The sequence below is a fragment of the Panthera tigris genome, chromosome D2 (assembly GCF_018350195.1).
Source record: "Panthera tigris isolate Pti1 chromosome D2, P.tigris_Pti1_mat1.1, whole genome shotgun sequence".
In the NCBI taxonomy this organism is placed as follows: Eukaryota; Metazoa; Chordata; class Mammalia; order Carnivora; family Felidae; genus Panthera; species Panthera tigris.
Window position 1 is genome coordinate 71,925,016 of NC_056670.1, and position 23,023 is coordinate 71,948,038.

General features: G+C 45.5%; 1 protein-coding gene across 3 annotated transcripts in view; it reads right to left on the bottom strand.

Moving 5' to 3' along the window:
* Window positions 1–326: 326 nt before the first annotated feature.
* GFRA1 (GDNF family receptor alpha 1) overlaps window positions 327–23,023 on the bottom strand; it is a 214,435-nt gene continuing 191,738 nt past the window's right edge. For 2 of the 3 annotated variants that reach the window (XM_042960602.1, XM_042960601.1), the window contains 2 exons: window positions 9,102–9,155; window positions 327–7,985 (listed from right to left, as the gene is read on the bottom strand). In XM_042960602.1, the coding sequence (XP_042816536.1) occupies window positions 7,830–7,985; window positions 9,102–9,155 (210 nt within the window). In that variant the 3' untranslated portion in view covers window positions 327–7,829. The remainder of the gene's footprint in view (window positions 7,986–9,101; window positions 9,156–23,023) is intronic. The other variant, XM_042960603.1, reaches the window with a different exon arrangement.

Genomic DNA, 23,023 nt, shown 5'->3' on the forward strand with positions numbered 1-23,023 from the left:
CTGCCCCCTCAAAGGGGTTTGACAATGTTCTTGGGGGCGGTTGCTACCACCATCCAGTGGGAAAAGGCCAGGGATGCTGCTAAACACCCTACAGCGGACAAGACCAGCCACCACCCCCTTCTACCCCCACAACAAAGAATAATCCAGAAGCATCTGTGTCAATCCCATTCAATCCTCAGGAATCTCATCTCCTCCGCTGTCAGAAACCCCCCTATCTTGATACTGGGGCTCTCTCTGCGTTTGCAGATTTCAAGATCACTTTCCACTGAATTAAGAGAAAAGAATAAGACACCACAATCATGTTTTTTGTTGTTGTTGTTGTTTTTTTAAAGAAAACAATGTTTATTAGGACATTCTGGGGTGGGGGGGGTGGCTGAACAGACGACGTACGTACATTCTATAGTGCTTGAGCAGTGTGTCAACAGAAAATTCAAACATCACAAAACCACTTCCAAAGTCCAAAGAGCAAAACGTGTACTTCTATATGGAGATGTTCTTCCATGGGTGTCGGCGATAAAGCACACTGCCAACAGCTGTGTGAGGAAGCCGTGTGGGGATAACCCTAGAGAACGTACAGGATCCGCAGGAAAGCAGATACACAAGACGATGAGATACATGTATTGTCTTGTACAAATAGGAAACTCAGGAAACACACAGTGTAAAATCTCCTAACTGGAGGCTTCCGTGAAGCTCACCATCTCCCTTCCCCCAGCTCTGACGAGGCTGGGTGTCCGACCCCCTCTCCCGGGACAGAAATCTAAAACCATCCTAAAAAAACCAGAATCGTTATTCCACTCCACCTGTATTGTTAACCCACACGAAACAGAAGGAACAGGAACGGAGACACACCCTCGGGTTAAGAGTAGAAATGAAACACCCCTCTAAAAGAATACAATCCCAAAGCCCCACATCCTGAATCTCACGCAGCTTCTCAGCAGGAGGCGGATTAAACAAGAGAAAATAATTTCAATATCTAAGGGATAATGCACAGGAGATGAGAGAACTCTTTAAAGAACACTCTGTGGCGAAAAGTGTTCCCCCTCCTCCCCTAGGGGAGAAAGAGAGAGATGAAAAAAGATAGGTAATTAGAAGAAATAGAAATCCCTGGATTTCGGGTTTCTGAAACCATGTCCTCGACCCTCTGAGGACAATCAACTATTTCTGAATCCAGAAAAGTCTGATTACTAGAAGGCTGCAGCCAAATAAGGCAGGGCTGTCTGTAATTTGGTGCTACGGTTCCCATGCCTTTTCCCACATTTCAGAAATGCTTTCAGCTGAAACTAAAGAATAAAAAGCCAGATTCCAGATCAAGCCTGCTTGGCAGACCAGGAAGAGAGGTGATGCTGGATCACACAGCCCTGTAGGAGTTGTGACACAGAGAGAGGCGCGGAGCTGTAGTGATGGAGCCTTAGGTGCTGACAAGGCCCAGAGGACCTTCACCTGTACCTGCTACAGATGTCCTGCCTGGCCCTGGTAACGGGTGACACACCTTTACCCACTCAGAACATCTTTGCGTGTCTCTATCCAGGACATCCCCGGGGTTCTCCAATTCTTTATCCTACTTTAGTTTTATAATCTGTGTTACACTCGCCGGCATCGAGGGTCTTTGTGTCTTTTCAAAGTTTTGCTCTTTCGAGCGAACACTGCTGGCTGCCTGCTTTCCTCGGCTAAAGCGGCTCTGGTGTCTCCTATTCCCACCTGCGCCGTAGCTGGTACCTAACAGCTGGATGCTTCCACTGGCATGGTGACCCGGCCTTGCTCCCAGCCCTCCGAGCCCTCAGAGGATGACCCCACCTGGTTCTGGGTGGCGGCCCATCAGGGGTGAGGATACGTGTGTCTGCCTTCTCCATGTTGCTTGGGCTGGGCAGGCTGGTGTGTGCATATTGACTGGGACTTATGACCTCTTAAAGCCTGAGTCTGGAAAACGGCTTCTTGGACTATTAATAAAGACAATTTAGATTCTCCAAAGGATGCCGAAGTGAAGGGTTCTGCCATCCAGAAAAGACGGGTGTTTCCCTAAGCTGCAGTCAGAGGGCCTTGAATTTTCAAGTTACTACTCACGGAGGAGCCTCAGTCTTGAACGATGGCTCGCTCAACTAGACCAGAGGTTCAATAAATGCGAATTGAAGACCACTCACGTTTGCCTCCTCAGGATGCTGGCACGAGCCTGGGCTTGGTCTGGGACTGGTGGAGTGGTCCGCCTTTCTGGCCACCATCCTGCACTTGAGACAGATTAAAACATCAGCAGACTCGGTAGCTAATTTCCCATGAAAGCAGTCCGCCTCATTTAGGGGTCCTGTCCTTTCTGGGACTGACTGGTCAAGCTCAGCTCCTCTGGGGAAAAATGCTGATTTTTCATCTCTCAGCAGGAAACACAGTAGGCAGATCTAAAGCTGCTTTGATTCTAATGCTTTGTTGGACCCTTCCTTTCCAGGTCACCCTCAATAACCTCAGGGCACCTTAACTGTTGGTGCACAACAGCTCAGTGACAGCAAGACGGTGCAGATAGACTGGTTCTTGCTGCCATATTACAAAATGAAGCCCTTCAATGCCCCCAAAGATTTTCATTCACGCAGCGTTGTTTAAGTACCTACTGTGAGTCATGCTTTCTGTTAGGAAAGGCTAGGTGAGCGGGAAGAGATGTTAAAATGAGAGAAGAAGCGGATGGTCTCTGGCCAGTCTCTTGGTACTTTCTACAGAAGGAAACTGGGGATGGGTAAGAAAACCCTGAAAGGATGAAGAGAAGAAAATCAGAGAAAACCTTTTATTGATGCTGGTGCTGGGCTTGGCAGCTGCCCTTGAGCAAAAATAAACTCCCAGTGGCAGTGGGACAAGACGCTGATGTTGGCACCTGCCAGAGGGAGACAGCCGAAGTCGCAGCTGTGCTGGTCAAATGAGCCTGGAGACCTGAGGGGGCTAGGACCTCAATGATTGTTAGCAGGCTGTGGTTCTCTGCAGGCAGTTTATTGAAATGGGGTTTGTGTGTCTTCCCACCCCTCCAGGCTGGATCCCAGAACAATCAGAAGTGCAGGTGGCACATCTCACTGAACGACCCCAGGCTACCTCCGGGGGGTTGGGGGGGGGGAGGAGAAGCTCATCAGAGAGCCCCCAGAGCAACAAAGAGATGCCTGGCGAGGATGAGCAGACAAGACATCCGAAGGCTAAGAAAAGGGAGCTTCTTGCATGGATGGACTTCCTACTTGGGGATTAACATCACCATCAGATCACCTGACTCCTGAGAGAGGCTTCTCTGTCTTTAAAAAGCCAAGGGATATATGTAAAACGGGAGTCTGGCGGAACAAGAGTTAATCTGGGTAGGACTAATTTTAGAGTGATTAGGATGAAAAATCGATGGGAAGGGACCCTGTTCAATACTTAAGTGATAAAGCACAGGGGGGCTGGGCATCAGTTACCAATATGGAAGAGAACACAATCAGCCCAGGTCTTCAGACAACCTTCCTTGTGAAACGAAAGAAATGCCCCACTAAATACATCCCAGGATGAAGCCAGTGGCAAAACCCATAGACCTAAAGCCTCTGCAGTGAGAACGTGTTCATCTGTATAGTCCTCCCGAAAAATTCTCGACAACAGGCTTAGAACAAACGGTCACTCGGAATGAAGAGCTGTGTCAAAGTCAAGAAGGGTCAGACACATACACGAGATGCCTATCTTAGGGATAAGAGAAACACGTAGCTTCTAAGGCTTTAAAACGGAATTCTCAGCTGTTTTGTATTTTTAGAATTTCTAAAAAGAAATTTCCATGTCATCCAGATATTAGCTCCGGCTTGCTTTCACAAAGGCGCTGCCATCTAATTCAAGGGACTCTGGCTATTTTGTTAGGACAAGGTTCCTATGTGGACCAGTAAGGAAGCCCAGCGGACCGCATGATCCATTCACCCATGGCACTCGGCCTCGTGTTGCACCTTCGTTGTGCTTTCTCTCTCCAAACTCCCTGAGTTCAGGGCAAAGTCGCCTTCTGTCATCTCTGTGCCCACTCCGTTGGTAATTCCCGCCCATCTGTTGCCATTGCTTTTTGGTCTTTCTTGAAAAGATAGGTCTCACATGGTCTCATTTGCTTTATCAAAGAGAAGCAACAAGGATCACAGGGGTATGAATCCAGGAGATCAAGAACAGTGTTGAAAGAGAATCAGAAAATGTGAACTCACTTAAGCAGCCCTTTTCTGGTCTACAGTTTATTGACTCCGAGAAGTCATGCGTGTCTGACCACATGAATGAAAACTTACTTTCCAAAGGACAGCTCCTCCAAAGCCACGATTTTGTAAATAGTAACAAGAGAATTACATTTTTTGCTAGATTCTAGGGAATTTGCTAATTAGACAAACTTTCACTGCCCTTCTCTTTTCCCCACTAGCACTTTACATGGACTCAAAAACGCTTCTGCTCTGCTCCCTTCCTAGTTCAGCCGATGGGGTGTTTGGGAGTGTCTAATTTGAAGTACAAAGGGACAGGTGGGTGACAGGATGCAGCTGGACGGGACCCGTTCTTGGAGCGTATGCATGATAGGAACGGTCTTCATACAGACCAAATCAAAGGCCGTGGCAGCTCCAGAGAAACACTGTCCCACATTTGACTAACTCGAAGACAGTTTCTAAGACACTTTTTACTGCAGGCTAAAGAATTGTTAAATAGTTTTATTTATTTATTTATTTTTTTCAATGAAAACCACACTCCTATCACACTCTGGATACAGTTCGCTATACTTAATAAAAAATAATCTATGTAATTCTCAACTTACACTCTAGGGACTTGAAACAACTCAGATATGGAAAAATAAACATCGAAGTGGCATTCTGAATCCTTCTCTTTATTGTGTGCTGCTTTTTCCTTCATGTGCTCTATTAAACATACACTCATACACTCAAACATACATTGGTCAAAGATATTCGACATCACAGTGGAATGAATGTGCTTCCAATCAATTTGGCAATATCGCCCCTCTTTTGGGTTCTCTTAAATAAGCAGGGCGTGGCTCGACTTGAGGTGAGAGTCGTGGTCTGCACGGACGTAAGTTACTATTTTTGTTTTGTCAAAATCAACAACAAAGAGATGCTTTCTGCAAGAGGCCCAAACCTCAGCAGACAGCCCTTGCATTTGGTGTTACCCTAATTGCAGGGACAGAGGGACAGGAAGTAATCACTTTTGCTTTCAGCACTGCACAAGGAAGTCAAAGATTTGAGTCACTTGCCTGCTTTAGTCCTGGGACAAATGATGGTGGTGTTTCAGGCCCACGGTGTTAAACTGAGAATCACACCGGACAGCAGAAACACTTGCTCGGCAGCATTTTGTAAGAATCTCTCTAACGTGGTGTCATTGAACATCCTTCCCCCTGTTTATTGAATCAGCAATGTATTTTCAAATTTAGAATTTGGTAACTCTAATATGCTTCTCTCTGTGAAGAAAAATGAGATCTTTGTTGGTGATAGATGAGGCTTTCCAAAATTTAATTTATGTGTTGCACATCCCCGTGTTCTTCACTGAAGGCTACCCTTGTTAGCTCTGATAACTCGCTCTTCCTCTTCGGTCATCTGAAGCTAATTACAGCTGCTGTTCACCGCAGAAGTAATCAATAGCTTTCTATAGTAGACCGCATAGAATCAGACCCATATACAATTAGTCCAATGTAGATACACAAAGATACCTTAATTAAAACAAAATACGCTCTGTAAGAGATATGCTTTCACAGATGACTGGAATTCCAAATATTTCGACACATTTAATGTGTTTATTCAAAGTCAGAGTCTTTATGAAACCTTTCACGACTCAAATCTGTTGGATGAATTTCCCTTGAAAACAGTTTGAACTGAAAAAACTCAGTACTTGGTATTATACATTTATGTTTATTAACATTTGGATATAAATGTACTTCAAACACCAATAAGAGCTAAAAGACTATGCCTTTATCTTGGATCGAACAGATTTCCCACCCCAGTGATTTGATTAATTCTTACAAGGCAAACATCAGCGGGCAAAGGGGATCAGTATGAACTGTGCACCTTGAGTTCCTCCTCCAGCCCCCCTACTGATGTGGGAGAGATAATGCTCCCAGCACTCTCTTCAGGTGGAATCTCCTCTTCTCTACTCAGTGTTGGAGAAGCATGGCTCCTAGCACTCGATCGTTGTAGATTCGGAATGTCGCCATCAACCAGACTTTGAAAGTGCACTTCAGGGTCTACTTGTTTAAGGATGAGAATGATGGAAGATGATGTGCAGTGAACAAGCCAGATGCCTTGTATCCAGAGTCCTGTTCCTTGTATCTTTACCAGCCAACTCTTCTCCACAGACCTATCATTGGTCCTCCTGATCCACAGCCTTCTTTCTTTCCCACACAGTCTGTCAGAGTCTGTCATGGAGGACATACAACATAACAAGATGCAAGTAGGGTCCAGATGACCTTCAGACCAAATCACTCTAACCAGCGGCGAGGTCATCACCATGGAGAGTCAAGACAACCCTCAGGAAAAGACCTGGGTAGGCTGGCAAGGATCTGCTTCAGAAGAGAGGTCAGCAGGTCCCTGCCCTCCGTCCCAGCCAAACCAGTCTCTGTCAAGTCACATGAAAACCAAGGTACTGGATTGTGTCAACTGTCACAGGTGCCATCAGATTTTGCAGGGCATTGACAAATGGCCGCCAGTTTCCTCACGGGAATGCACGCTTGCATGTCAAGAAATGATAAAGGACAACACCTGGCTGTTCTGTTTCCTCCTGCCTGTCCGCAGTAACGGGGTGCAGAGCTTTCTGCTAAAGCACAGACTCGTCCCAGTCTGCTTTTGAAGAGCTGTCTTCGTGAAGTTAACATCGGAGCGAACACTACTTACGAGAGGGAAACGAGCTCCATGTATTTTGTATTAAATCATCAGTAAAAAATGAAGACAGTATCAGTACTTTCAAAATATAGAAAGCCAATAGTTGAAATCATTTGGTAGTAAAATTTTTTTCCTACATATAACTTCATACGTGTAAAGAGTATTAGAGCGACATATCGGCTATATTGGACTCCTGTTAGTTAAAGGGCTTCTCGCTCAGGGAAGGCTTAGGAGAGTGTCGTTCAACCATCAAGGTACTGCAAACGTTCATGCACACTCGCCTCCCCCCACTCCCCTCCGCCACACTGACTAGAAGACAGACACTACGTTTGGATGCGACAGGTGTCTTTTGTTTGGTAGGAGAGTGTAGAACTGTTTGTAGTACACAATGTGGAAAATGTTAGTACATATAGAAAAGGTAAACATTGATGCAAGCTGGTTTGCACAAAGTCCATCAAGATCCCCTTGATGAGGATCTTTGCTTTGTGACAAAAAAAAAAAAAAAATCCCACCAAAACCTGCACCCATGTTAGGCTAAAATGATGTCATTAGAAACCAGTCATTACGTGACTCTGGAAGATTCTTTAGCAATACTAACTCCTTTCTCTTGCTAGTAACGGCCAGAGTTAAATTGTTAAAATCATCGACATCATCATGTAAAACGTGGGCCCAGTTTGTTAGACAGCCAACTTTACAAACTCCCCCTTTACGACACAGCATGCCCCAAAGCCTTTTGAATTTGGAATGTAGCACAGCATCAGGTATCCCATAGAAGCCCTAAGGTTCACAAGATTTCTTAAAAAAAAAAAAAAAAAAAAAGGGAAGAAAGAAAAAAGAAAAGAGAGAAAGAAAGAAAAAGTTCCAGTTGAATGAAACTGTTTTCCCAGTGTCTCAACTGAGCTCCTAAAACTGGAATTTCAGATATACAAGAGGACAGGAAACAGATAGCTTGGTTTTTGTCTTTTTACATGTCCGCATTGTTTTTTTTTTTTTTTTTAAATGCAGCTACGATGTTTCTGCCAAAGATAAAGACAAAAAGGTGGACAGGGCGGTTACCACCAGAACCAGCAGTGGGCTCAGACCACACGTTGGAGGAGCAGCCATTGATTTTGTGGTTATGTGGCTGGAAGCACCAGCAAGGCCGTTCTTTTCGTAATCACGCTGTAAGAGAGAATATTGTCATTATCACCCACTACATGTCTTCCTTCCATCCCAGCGTATTTAAACCACACTCTTTCTCTCTCCCGCCCCCGCCTCCCACTGGCCGCACCACTCACTAAAGCTGATCCAAGGTATTACCACATACGGAGACTTCAATTCACTGACTTGTACTCAGGAAGGAATCCTGAATCTGGGTTAGAATCGGATGCCTTAGGATAAAACGGACAACACCTGCTTCTTGCCCCTCTGCTATGGATTAATGAAATCCTCTTGTGGGACAGCGCGGAGCCTTCATTCACTCCTGCCTCCTGGGTCTGCCAGTAGCTGTGCAAATGGAACCTTCTCCTTCTGGTACCCGTGGTCCCTTCCCAGCGTGGAAGAAGGGCACGAAGAATCATCTTAGAAAACTGGCCCAGGCAAGTATCAGTTCATGTGGAGATGGGCCACAAAGTGCCTTGAGACCGGCAGAGCAGTCCGCAACGTTTCTCTCCATTTGCCCGTCCAACCCTAGGTTTTCCGGATAAAGGGGCCTGCCATGATTGTCAGGTGGAAAGCCCACACCAGAACTCAGGCTTTCTGGCCCCCAGTCAGCACAGCTGTCCCAAGACGGATGACTCCGTCTCCACCACAGCACCCACTCAGTCCCAGAATGCCACATCCCAGCGATCGGCACACTACAGAATCTTCGTCTCATCTGTAAAACTGGGAGAGTAATGTGGCCTGCCCGAGCCATCTCTGGGTTGCTGCAGAGGTCAAAGGGACTGTGCACACAGTAAGCAGGGGGATTTGTTGTCTGTCTTGTCCCGTGCCGGCTGATTTTACGTGACTCTGGTCACGTAGTCTCCGGGCACCGGAACGACGGCATCCGTGCTGGGTCCAGCTCCGAGATGACGCTCCTGGGTGCCACACTTACTCCTAACTTTGTGGCCTGGGATCCGCAGAATGCACTTGGCACCAAGGCCAGAGGGACATGGAAGGTGCCAGAGATCTTTTTCTGGACCTGAAACCTTGTTGTCTTTGAGCCTTGACATCATCACCCGCCTTTATATCATCACCAGGGGCCCAAAGGCTCCATTTCTAGAAAGGCAGGGAGACCCAGAGAGAAACAGAACTTACATCAGAAAGACAGAGGTGCGTGCTGCCCGACACATTGGATTTCAGCTTCTGTGCCTGAAGAAAAACAAACACACACACACATAAAATCACCCATATACAGTATGGAATAACAATTACTGATGATCCAGTCAGTTTTCTAGGGCAAGGCCATTGACAGAAATATGTGAGCCACAACTTTGAGCCTATATATAATTTAAAGTTTTCCAGTAACCACGTAGGTAAAGAGATAAAGGTGAGGATAATTGTAATAATATATCTTATTTAACCCAATATATTATCATTTCACACGTAATCAATATAAAAAGTTATTAATGGGATACTTTACATCTTTTTTTCATACCAAGTCTTCAAAATCGGGTATGACTGACATAGCACATCTATTTCAGACCTGCCCCATTTCAAAGGCTCATTAGCTACTTGTGGCCCCTACTGGAAACGGCACAAGACTAGGTTACTAAAGGCAAAGTTTTGAAGTCCTTCATATTGGGAACTCATTTATATCTCTAAATATTAATTTTCAGCATGTGCCTTCGAGGGAAAAACGTGGCAATAAAAATTCCCATTCGTTGGTAATATAGAGATACGTCTCCCCGCAGCTTATCTACTTGTTTATTCTTCGCTTCAGTCAACAAACAAAAGCGTATGGTCCCTGGGCTCCCAGGGCTGCTCTCTAGTTGAGTCAACCGCTCACCTCTTGCGAGTGACGGCACAGGGCAGAGACTCTTAGAGTTGGGTCCCCTGGAGGGACAGTGCAGGGCATCACAGATCCCGATGCAGCACTCCTAAAACTGCTTCCGGGGCAGTGGGGAGGGGGCTGAGCCCTGAAGGCATTTAAGCTCCCTGTCGCCTCGCACTGGAGAAAGTCCCCACTGAGCTTCCACCAGAGAACTGAGTTGAAGGAAACGTTCCAGCGCTCAGTTACAATGAGAACTGCTGACCCAGTACAGCCCTTCTGTTTTATAAAGGAAAACAGAGTGCAGTGAAGTTAAGTGACTGTTCCAAGGTCACAGAGCAGTTTACTGGTAGAGACAGGATACAGACCAGGTGTCTAAAACTCTTGAAAGCAAATGTGCTCTTTCTTCCATTACAGTGTTTCTCCCAGGCAATCCTGGCATGCTTGATTCTTCATGTTCTACCTGCCTCCAAATCCACATGAAGACCCCTTCCCATGCCCCCTTCCCCCAGAATAGGAATCTGGTGGCACCAAAGACAGAGAGCTCATGTGCCAACAGGACGACCGTGGTTAAGCACCGCACCTGAATCAAGCAGTGTCTGGGCAATCAGCTCTGAGTGAATGATGCTGGTGGGCTGCCTGTTGCAGGAAGACTTTTGCAACTCCTTGAAGACATGCTAGGCTGATGATGGCACGTTCACCCAAGGAGTAATTTACTGACCATAATGCTACTTGAAAGGCATCATAATCTTTACCTGTATTTGCATATGCCAGCTGTGAATATGAAATAGAAACCTTTAAACAGGCATCAAGAATAAGACACTGTGAAGCATCCCCAGGCTGTTCAAAGGTCACAAAATGTTATATATAAGAAGATCAGAGGAGAAACTGAAAGCAATTGAACCTTACTCAAAAGCCTACTTGTAATCTGTAGTAATAGCAAATCTGGTCCATTGCACTGTCACCTGCAGAGAATAATGTACAGAACTTTACATGCTTTATTTCTGTTCAAGATTGGAATTGTGCCCAGATACCAAAATGGTCTTAAAACATCACATTTTCTTTTTTCCTTGCCTGTGCATAATCTACAAAAGACACAAACCCTTGCTAAGGGCCTTTGCATAACTAAGAAGTTCACTAAAATGTACAGAGAAAGCAGCCCGACTTCTAGTCTGGAACACATTATGCCTTCAAGTTGTTGCTGTGCTGTATCATAGCTACACTATGCCTCAGTGTCCAAAACCACAGCCCTCTAAGTTCTGAGGGTCAGGTGGGTCTCCTTCCTACCTTGTTCCGTATGATTAGCACCAGTAAGTAGCACTGTACCCATTATATATACACGCTGAGATGCCCATTAGCTACACGTAGTCATTTCAGGAACCTCTTGAAATACTACCATAATGCCCATTGTTATTAAGTACAGTAAAACCTTGGACTGCGAGTAACTTGTTCTGCGAGTGTTCCACAAGACAAGCAAACATTTCTAATAAACTTTAACCTGATACGTGACTGAGGTCTTGCAGTACGAGTAGTACATGACGCCGATGTCACATGGTGACTGAGCCAATGGTTCTTGAAGTTCGCTTTGATGTATGAGTGCTTCGGATTGCAAGCATGTTTCTGGAATGAATTATGCTCACAAACCAAGGCTGCACTGTTTTTGTAAAGGCACTTCTGCCAATGGATAAGAAAAAGTCTTCTGTCTTAACAGATTTTCATAGGTAGACTCTGGATCTGCCTACGTAGATTTCTGACCTTCACTCGTCATTGAGGGTTTCACACTGCATACAGGCTTATAGGTTTGCAGGCTCTTGCCTTACATCTAAAAATAGCTGGGATAACGGCTCAATCACACAGGAAAATGCATTTAGACTAGCTCCAGGTCTATGAAGCCTCTGCGCTCTTCTTTTCCCAAAGTGGACATTTTGTTGGTCTCTATCTAAAGGAAAGGTCAACGTGAGGTCTGGTCACCCTGCAGCACCACTGACTTCACTGAAAGTGGAGGGAGCATCTCAAAGCTTATCTTGCCTTGAAGACCATTCTTGTTGGCATAACTGGGTAACCTTCAGAGTAAAAGTAATAATGTGCACCCAGACCACTGCAGATGCTCTGAGAAAACGCCTTCTTTCCCGTTAAGCACCTACCCAGCCCACAGAAAGACTTAGCACTCCAGAGGCTTAGAAGTGCACCCACACAGGCCTTCAGATACTCTGCTTACACAGTATATGAACACAGCTTCCCACTGAGAGGTATGGGTGGAAACTCCCAGCACTGCAGAGGCTGAGCTGAACAGCCCTGGAGTTCTACCTGAACCTCGTGTGGACCGCAGGAAAGTCTAGGAGTCTGATTACAAGGGGAAGCACAAATGTTACCATTATTGGAATAGCAGGTGGCATCCGAGTAACAGAATCAAAAGATTGCACGTAGACATAGGGTTTGTTTGTCTTTTTTTTTCAATCGCACAGCAAACCTGAAGTGTATATTACAAATGAGGGACAGTGGGTCTGCTGCCTGGACTGTTCACATCACGTACACGTGGAGCATTGCCACGCTGGGTACCTGGTGCCTTTAAGGGTTAGTAGGCTGCATATGGAGGGGGCGGAGCCTGGGAGTTTAGACCCGTGTACGTCTAGCTCGCTGCATGCTTGTGAGTCCTGTATCCAATCTTAACCCTTCTAGTGACACCGGGGTCAGAAATCTGATAAGCAGATCCGGAGTCCACTTAAAATCCAGCTCCTAAGGCCCATTTTAGAAGCCTGAGCAACCTATGATTTCCACGCTTTAAAGGCTGTTACCCTGGGCATTTTTGGAAACATCATTAAGCTATCATTGTCTCGCTAGTCGGGTATGATAAATACAAACAAAAATTAAAGGGTGGTTCCCACCTTCCACTATTGCAGAAAGCGCTTACAGACTTTAAACATTGTGTCTCAGGTGCTAAAAACTGGGATGGTCCCAGGAAAAGTTTTAAAAACCAGGAGAATTAAAAAAAACAAAAACGAAACACATAACAAAACGTCTGAGACCTTTTAAGGTATGAGGTAAGTTAGAAACTTACTTAAGAAGAAGTACATTTTACTGCTGAGTTCTGAACTGGTAAAAATAAGGGTGTAATCCTGTTAGTGCTGGCTCAAGGTCCTGTCTGTGGGCCCAGCAGCCCTGCTCATCAACAGCATCCGCAGGGACCCTACACACAGCATGGCCAGCCTGGACCTATCTGGACGCCAAAACTTACGGTGTGGCTTTACAATACGGCATCTCTTTCAAAAAGGGAGAAGGATAAAGAAGAGGAGAGTGGATTTCATTTTTCTGAAAGCCAATTTTAACCACTGCCACAGCATGTTGAAAAATGAATTATTTAATCTCTTTTATGAAAGAGTGCCTCTTTGCAGCTAACTCGTACTTTCGCAGTTATGGAGGAAGCCACCTGAGTCTGAGTCGAGGGGAAACAGCACTACTAAAATACAGTACCACAGGGTTTTCATCTCCAGAAGAGGGAGATGAAAGGGATACTGGAGAAGACTGTGTCCGGCCCAGGAGCCTTGGAAAACCAGGGAACTTGTATTTAGGCACTTCATAAGCCTTGTCCCTCCAGCCGTGTTATAAAACCGTCACTGGCAGTAATCCACTAGTCCAGGCACGTCAGATAATAGAATTTCCAAGGCACTGTAATTGTGGGGCCAGACCTCGCCAGTCCCTGGCACCAGAGGGTTAATAAATGCATTAGATGTTGTTAACCTCTGTTACCTGGAGTCAGAACGATGATGACGCTTTGGCTTTTCATCCCAGTGATTAGCATTTGGAAAGCCTGCCATGGTGCCAACGTCCTTCCTGTCCAGAACGCACAGACACTCAGGCCACTCGCATCCCCAGTCCGGCCCCACCCCTCGGCCACTGCACGCACACTCGAGCTCTGTCCACAGGAGGCTCTCCCGGAGCCCGGGGGACAAGGCAGGCTTTGGAGCAGCACTGTTTATGGAATCAGAGACTTAAAAGCACACCGACTCGGAGCCTGGCCTTTGCTGCTCCAGGACTCTGTTTCTGTAGAGAAGCCAGTGTTTCATCTCAGGTTTTTAGGCAGCTGTCAGCCAGCAGGGCATGGAACATTTCTCTGCTCCCCTCCACGCATAAGGAGAGCCAGTTTCTGCTTTACCCCCAGAAAATAAAACCAGAGGAAGTTGCCCAATCCAATAGCAACAGACTGTCCAGGCTGCAGCCAAATGGTCATAATTAATGATGCTTCTGGTTCTTTTCTCCCTTGCTTTACTGATTAGAGAGATTCGCTATATTAGGAACCTGTTTGCTTAATGACAGAATACAAGCAATAAACAGAGAAATACACAGACTGTAAAATGCAATCAACTTTGCTCTCCAGCACTCACTAAGTACCTAGCTGCATCTATCACACTTGTCAATACCAGTTTATTAGCATATGAGTCTCTTCTGCAGCATAAATTGGTCCTTTGCTAGGGGAAACCATTGCACGAGTTCCTCCTGAAACGGCCATTTCTCAATTTAAATCTACACATCTTATGTCTTCAAGTAGGACAAAACATAGGAAGACGGTGTGCACATAATTCTGAAGGTTAACTGAGCAGAGGAACCTGCTTCAGAGTCTGCATTGTTACATTGCATTAAAAAAAAACAGACTCTTCTGACTTTCATGGGCAGTACTTACTAGGCAGCAACTCTATTGTGTGCTTGATATACACTCGTCCAAATTAATTTCTACACAAAAAAGACAAAAGAAGCTGCCTGTGAAGTGAATCCAAGCTAAGTAATGGCAGTCTGTCCAGTGCTCTGTTGTAGCATAGTCTTTTCAGCTTTTTGGATTTTGCCTGTTGGATTTGGGGGAGCCTGGGGAGGTTTTAACTGCTGGTCTGGTCACAAGCTGTTGGCCAGCCTTTCCGAAATCCCTGCCGCTGTCTATTTTGAAACTCACCTTCCTACTGATTTGCTTTTCCTACAAACTTGGTAACAACCACTTGCAACCACTGGTCTGAATAATGTGCAGTAAAGTCAGCTGCGTAAAACAAGCAGACACATAAATAAGACCTGCTCTGAGCCCCTGGGTTTGGATCCTTGTCTTCTAATGCCCGTGCTCCACAGGGAAGGGATCCATTTCCTTTCCAAGCTGATTTTTGCCAGCCTCGTGGACCCTGACACGGGTTGGGGAGGGTCTGAGGGGCTGTGAGGAGGGCAGGGGTGAGATAGGGCAAGCGTCCTTCTAAGGAGTGATGATAATCCTTAGGAGGCTTTTCTACTCTCTACCCGCAAGACACTGAACTAAACCTCAGCCAGAAGAAGGCTTTCATCACTTTAAGTTCCAAGAAAACCTTATAAAGATATTTCACTTAGCATAGGTTTCAGAAGGCCCACCGGGTGCCAAGTTTCATTAGTCTGGTATGCTCTGGGCAGGTTGAGCCTGGTTGGAAGATGGGGGTGGGGAAAAGGCTTTGGAGGCCTGAAGTCATGATTCCTTACCCAGAAGGGCAGGCTCAGATCCTAGTTGGTTGGGCTGTACAGATAAGGCCTCCAAAATCAGTGCAGTGAACTGAAATGAGGCCAGATGGAGGGTTTATGTGTGTGTGTGTGTGGGTGTGGGGGTGCATCTTGACCTTGAATGAGACGTGGATTCATGTTCTAGAGTCTAGCAAGTCTTGGGTTCCTGGCACTCGTGGGGCATTCCAAGTTTAACTGTACAACTTAGGTTAAGCTCAGGGGCCAAGCCTAGAGTAGAAACCCTCTTACCTGACAGGTTTGGGGACTGTGCCCATAGATTATTGGATAACTGAGAAATTAAGGGCAAAATCATTAAACTACTCAAAAATTACACACTTGTATAAAACTTTATTTCAGAGTTCCTTTTTTAAAAAATTGTGAGAAGAACACTTAAGATGAGATCTAGTCTCTTAACAAATTTAAAGTGCACAATACAGGCACAACGTTGTACAGCAGATCTCGAGAACCTTTTCATCTTGCAGAACTGAAACCGTATACCCACGGAACAACAACTTCCTGTTTCCCTCTCCTCCTGCCTCTGGCAACCACCATGATTTAATTCAGTGTTCCATGAAGGATTGAAATCGAAGCACAGAAGAAAGCATAGTTGTTTCCATGAAAACTAAGTGGAATACCTTGAAAGAGCCGAATCCTTTTTTTAAAAGAAATGCCTTTGGATTAGGTGTGGGTGAGACAAAATTATAAAAGACTGAGAAAAATTACAAAAATGTAAAAAGATTCTGCACTGAGATTCCTCTGCAGGTAGCAAACAAATGTCACTACCGTTTTAAAGAAACTGAAACTGGAAATTGTAGACCAGGAACTAATTCTAGGTGTAGCTTATGCAGAACATAAGCCAGGGAACTCCAACCAGCAAACTTGTTTCCATGAGTTTGAGTATTTTAGATATTTTACATAAGTGGAATCCTACAGTGTTTGTCTTTCTGTGACTGGCTTATTTCACTTAGTATAATGTCCTTTAGATTCATCCATCATGTTGCATATTGCAGGATTTCCTTCTTTTTTGAGGCTGGATATTTCATTGTATGTGTTATATCAAATATTCTAACTTCAAATCTAAATGTCCATCATTTATTGATTTTTGGATACATGACCAACGCCACCTTCTTTAAAAAAGCTTTTTAGGGGTGCCTGGGTGGCTCAGTCAGTTAAACATCGAACTCTTGGTCTTGGCTCAGGTCATGATCTCACAGTCATAGGATTGAGCCCTGTGTTGGGCTCTATGCTGACAGCATGGAGCCTGCTTGGGATTCTCTCTCTCTCTTCTCTCTCTGCCCCTCCCTCTCTGACATGTGCATGTTCTCTCTCTCCCTCTTCCTCTCAAAATACATACGTACATACATACATACATACATACTTAGGGGGAGAAAAAGCTTTTTAAAGAAAGAGTTTGTTAGAGTTCCCTGGCTTATGTTCTGCATAAGCTACACTTAGAATTGTTCACGGTCTACAATTTCCAGTTTCAGTTTCTTTAAAACGGTAGTGACATTTGTTTGCTACCTGCAGAGGAATCTCAGTGCAGAATCTTTTTACATTTTTGTAATCTTTCTCAGTCTTTTATAATTTTGTCTCACCCACAACTAATCCAAAGGCATTTCTTTTAAAAAAAGGATTTGGCTCTTTCAAGGTATTCCACTTAGTTTTCATGGAAACAACTATACTTTCTTTTGTGCTTCGATTTCAATCCTTCATGGAATACTGAATTAGATTATGTAAGCAAAATACAAATAAAAGAACACAAAAAGGCTTGAGAACAAACATGCCTGACTCTTTTAAGCCTGCCTCTCAACTAGAGAGAGAGCAAGGGCAGAGGTGGGCAGGAGGACAGAGGCCACCAGCTTGGGGCATGCAGTCCGCCATGGGCGTTAGATGTTCACAAGAGAATGGAAAGGTTGGCTTCTGATGAGTTGGTTACATGAGGGTCAGTTAAGAGAACTTCTACTATGGCTTAGAACTTGCTGCTGGTACCGGCTTGACTGATAAAGTATGATACAATGAACACAGCTTAGGAAAGTCCTAGCCTTGGCTTTTCAACCATCAGCTTTAATTACAATAATCCCTGCCCTGCTGCTTGCCTCAAAGAGTTGTTCTGAGAATCAAATGTGAAGGTGGAAGTCCTTGAAAACCTCAGGTTGCTGTTGATGATTGCTTTAGCCTCCCTGTGTCTAGGCTAGTGCTCTTGGATTGGGGCAGGGGCTGGAGAAATGCAAAAGCTGAAGCTAATTTGGCTTGCGAACATGATAGTGACTAGAACTGGCTTATGGTCTTCTGTGATCCCTTGGATTTAAAAAATGAATGCAGTGAAAGAGATACAGTCCAGCAGGATATATCAACAGTCCTCCATTAGCTAAGCAGTCCCTCGGGCTTGCCCGTCAGTCTCCAGCATGCCATAAAAAGGATTCCTGCAGCCCTGCACTTGTAATTCAACACTAATGGCAAGATGGCCAGGAGCACTGGGTGCAGACACCGTCTACAGCAGGGAGCTTCCCATGGCACTCGAGCTGGCCTTTCTTCTGTCCATACTTCACAGGATCATCTTGCATCCATTTTGCTTTCCCCTAAGTTGGGGCAAACACAGGTTGCAAAATACACCAGAGAACTGTGTTTTCCTTCATGGTTAACTTGTTTGATTAGTAAAATAATCAGACAAGAAGCAATTATGACCTGTATTTTAGAAAATTATGCCCAATTAACAGTCAGATGATGCCAAACAATGTGTGGAAGACATTTTGGTTTGGGGTAGGGGAGGCGTTTTTGTATAGCGAACATTCAAGCGAGAATGGTATAAAGGCAACCAGGGGGATGGCCCTAAAATGAAACATTTGTTTTCTCAGATGCGCAGTCAGAAATGCAAATGTGCAAGGGCAACAGGAAAGATTCATTGTGGTCTCTGATGAGAAGTGCATGAAGTCTGTCTCATCAGACGCGCATCCTCATAGCCATCAGATAATATTTATTAAGCCTCTCATTCTCCTGTGCATTTATGTGCAGCTGAGTGCGGCCCCGTAATGGATCTGTGACTTATGGTGGTAACTAAGGTTTGATATAAAACGCCGTGGTCTGCAGACATAACCGACCCTGGGCTTTAGTTCACCCTCTGTTCAGAAAATGGAGTACCCTGGGCGCTGTGGAAAACCAGGTGAAAGCAAAAATTTTAAAAACTTGAGAGAAAAATGTGCTCTTCGTACACGGAGAAAAACAGATAATTGAGGAAAACCAAGGAGACCAAGAGTGATACTGTGACAGTTACCATTCACGACGGCCCCCTCCGATAATGACCCCATCTGTGCTTCACTGAACACTCCCAATCGCTCACATGACTTTCTGAGGGGGGCTCTACCCCTTTGCACAGATCAGAAAACGAGGGTTCTGAGAGGCTGGGACTCGCCGAGTTTCTGCAGCCTGGGGTGTCTGCATGGAGATGTCATCTGTCTGACTTCAGTCCCCTTGACTCCAAAACCCATGCATATGGACTCCACGCCAGACACGGCACACGTGATCTCCCATAACCCCCAGATAACCCATAGAAGTAGTTCTTCTTATCCCGCTGACAGCTGAGAAGGGGCCCAGGGAAGCAGTAATAAGCCTGGGGTCACGCATGCTGCCTAGGAGAGGACAGCAACAGCCACCTGGGGAAAACTGCAGTGTCTACTCAGTGCCCACCACCCGGAGCTTCCTTTCCAGACAGCCCTGTCCATGCTGTGACTCCTCTCGTGCTTTGAACAGGAGGGGTCCAAGGGAGGGGAGCCTTCTGTTGAACCTCACAGGAGAACCGGAGCCATTTTCCTCCCACGCATGAGCTCCACGGCTCAAACACAAGGCAGAGCCTATTATCAGGGAGGTATGGTTGGTTAGAGGTCCTAAGGATAAGAGGTCAGTAGGGGATACAAGAAATTGGATTTATTTATAGTATGTGATCTAAGTGTACTCAGAGGTATTCTCATAGGTTACCCAGAACAAGAGAGCATATTTATGGCCAAGATGGTGCAGACGTCCTATTCCTTTTTATTAAGCATGTTTATTATCCGGCAATTGGGTTAAGCAATTGTCCAACTGCTGAATTACTGTCCCTCTGACGGGCCAGCCTCACTGCCCTCTAAACTGCAGGTGCAAGTGGCCTAATGGCTCTTCCTAGAACACCTTGAGGGGGCCTAGTCTTCTCATCCCCATCTTTAAGTTATTAGCCCCCCTTTTTGACAAAAGCGGTAGGAGAAGGCATCATAAGTGGGTGATCATAAAAAATTGGTTCAAGTCGGGGCACCTGGGTGGCTCAGGCAGTTAAGTGTCCAACTTCAGCTCAGGTCATGACCTCACTGCTGGGGAGTTCGTGCCCCGCATCGGGCTCTGTGCTGACAGCTCAGAGACTAGAGCTGCTTCGGATTCTGTGTCTCCCTCTCTCTCTGTCCCTCCCCTGCTCGTGCTGCACTCTCTCTCTCTCTCTCTCTCAAATAAATAAAACATTAAAAAAAAGACTTAAAAAATAGTTCAACTTGAGGCTGGCTCACTTTTGCAGGGTACATACCCTGTATGATGCCCAAGTTCATGTCCCTGAAAAATCTGGGGGTAAAGGTCACCAACTGTCCCCTTAGTACAGGCTCCTTCTGTCTCGTGCTCAGCACTCACCAACCAGGAGGATCAAATGATGATAAAAACAGTTACTGTGCTGAACTGGAGGCTCCGTTACTACGCTGGAGAATTTTAATTTGTTTAATTATTACAACCCTCCTAGGCAGCAGGTGCTCATTATTCCCATATTACAGATGATGAATCCAAGGATTAAGGACGTGAAATTGCTCTCTATTGAAACCCACAGAAAGGTTTGATTCTAATATAGCAAGAAGCCTGGCCCTTCAGTGTTGTTTATTCTTAAGCACAACCTCTTTTTCTTACAAACAGAGAAAAAAGCAACTTTGAGAACTAACCATACTTCTGCTGGTCTATTGTCTGCGTGATCCCTTGTCAAGCATGGGCACACTCAACGCTTGAGCTACATTATCTCAAAGCGAGCTTGGTTTTGGAGTAAACTGAACGATGCCTGTGCTCTTCATGGGACTTCAGAATCACTAAGAGCTACTACCCACCCCCCCCAACCTCGTTATAACCTAGGGGGCACCACGTGCCGGGGCAGGAATAGGTACAGACAACAGCTGACGCCTGAGCAAGTGCCTGCCTCGGGACAGCAAGAATGCCTTCCGGCTGTGGTATCCTTGCTGAGATGGCTGTGATCTGGGAGAGAATACTCAGATGCTTCTGGGACAGGCAGCCTTAAGTTGTTCCCAAGCAGCACCAACTTTCAGCTAGAAGCTTTCTGGAGCTGACAACGAAGGGTGGGGCTGCTAGAGAACAGAGTGGGAAGCAGGGAAAAGGAGGCCCCCATCATTTCAGGGTGATGCAAGAGAGTCTACCACTGCTGGGGACCTCTGTCCTGCTTACTTCTCTGGTGGACAGTTCAGGGTCTGCCTCCCTGCCATTCACATCGCAGCCACCGCTGTTAATAACACAAAGCGGAAATGGCCCGTGAGCCCCAAGCCCATGGACTGCACCCCAGCCAGGAAGGAGCCCAGCCACATGGACTTCCTCTGGCTGTTGCCACTTCTCCATAACTGCAACACGGCTCTGAACCAGAGCTGGTTCACCCAAGAATCACCGCACCCAAGGGTCCTGGGTCCATGTTGCCAAAGTGTATTCCACGGTAACCGTGTTTGTGTAGAGCCTACTCTTTTATTGGTTTTAGCTGTCTGAGAATATAACCCAGGAAAATCCCAAAATATAACAACATGAACTGTAATTCCAATGACAGCATGAATTAATGCCTTTTCCCCAATGCTATATGCTAACACTTTTATTGCTTGTAATAATAGTATACAATTATATTATAATGTAGGGTTCCCCATTTTGCCACTCACTCACAGAATGGTTAAGTATGGGCTATCTGGAGGCATTAATAAGGGACTTTATTAAAGTTAGCAGCTGCGGTTGAAGCAGTGGGATGAAGGGGTCATCTGTAAAACAAAGAACCTTCTAAAGAGAGAACCGATTTACTCCCTGTTCCTGCGGAAGCTCTTCTGGCCTAGCTGCCATCCACCTTGTGCTTGGCAAATAGGCTTATTCTGGCTATCGGAGATTAGGGATAAAATATTTTTTTAAAAAAGAGAAAACTATAACTTGGAGATACTACACTGGATGCACTTAATTTGGAGGGTTTTGTGGTTGAGAAAAATAGATGCCATGATCTGCCTTTGTTGAAAAGGTGACATCTGGGTTCATTAAAGGTGTACGTTAGATTTTGATAAAGGCTATTTTTCTAAATCATTAAATTGGTTTTTAGGAACGTTATACTCTCCTTCATTTGAACAATTATTAAACTATAAAATAGAATTGCACAATTGCTAAAACCGTAATCTGAAGTTTTACAGCCAGCTATAAAACGCTATATTATTAAACTCCACTGAAGATGCTCAAGCCCATTACAACTTTTTAAATGAATTATAAAACCCTTTACTGCTGATAAAATAATCTTAAATTACAGTATTGTGTATTCCAACAATATGTTGAACCAACGTTTGCTACAATGCAAATGTGCCAATCACAAAAAGTCATTGCTTGAATTAAATTTGCGGAAGCTCACGAGTGATAGCCAGAGCTCCAAGCAAAGCGGACAGCAGGTGTGTGCAGGCTGGCCGGGGCAGCCCAAGGGAGGGGCCTTCCCACGTTCTTCCCATCACAGGACCAGCCGAGAGCGAGTCTCTCACGTTCAAAGGCTATACACAAGAGATACTTAGCAGAACCCAGTGCACTGTGGGAAGACCTGTGGCAAGAGTAATTTTTTCTGCTTAAATTCACCCCATAAATGAGATTTTTTTTAATGTCAAATATTTAGTTATCAAGTACCTCCCCTCAGACATATGTTATGGACGAATGGGGTCCCCCCCAAATTTGTATGTCGAAGCCCTATTCCCCAGGTCCTCAGAATGTGACTGTATTTGGAGACAGGTCTTTAAAGAGGTGATTAAGTTATCGTGAAGTTGTTAGGGTGGGCCCCACTCCACTGGAACTGGTGTTCTTTTTTTTTTTAAGTTTATTTATTTATTGAGAGAGAGAGAGAGAGCAAGCAGGAGAGAGGCAGACAGAGAGGAAGAGAGAGTCCCAAGCAGGCTCCGCACCATCAGCATGGAGCCCTACGCTTGGCTCAAACCCACGAACCCGCAAACCACAAGATCACAACCTGAGCTGAAACTGATGGCTGGACGCTTCACAGGCTGAGCCACCCAGGCTCCCCGCACCCTAACTGGTGTTCTTGTTAGAAGAGGAGATGTGGACACACAGAGGGACACCAAGGACATGTACACACAGGCAAAGTCACCGCAAACACATGGTGAGAACACAGCCATGTGCAAAGCCACGGAGACGACCTCAGGAGAACCCAAGCCTTGATCTTGGATTTCCGGTCTCTAGAACCGTGAGGAAGAAATTTCAGTTGCGGAAGCCCCCCCCCGGTCTATGGTGCTTTGTTTGGGTGGCCCAATCGTGCTGATACAACGTGTGCCACCGCCCCCTGCGGTGCGGGTGATGTGCACACCGGCCACCCACCTACCAGGAAGCCTGCCCCCCAAGATAAGATTCCTGTTTTTTTGGTACCAGTTATAGGCTGCAGGCTTCCATGTCCGATAGGGTTTGAATACACAACTGAAGGTGTGCTTCAGCATGCTGCCTTAATGGAGTAGTA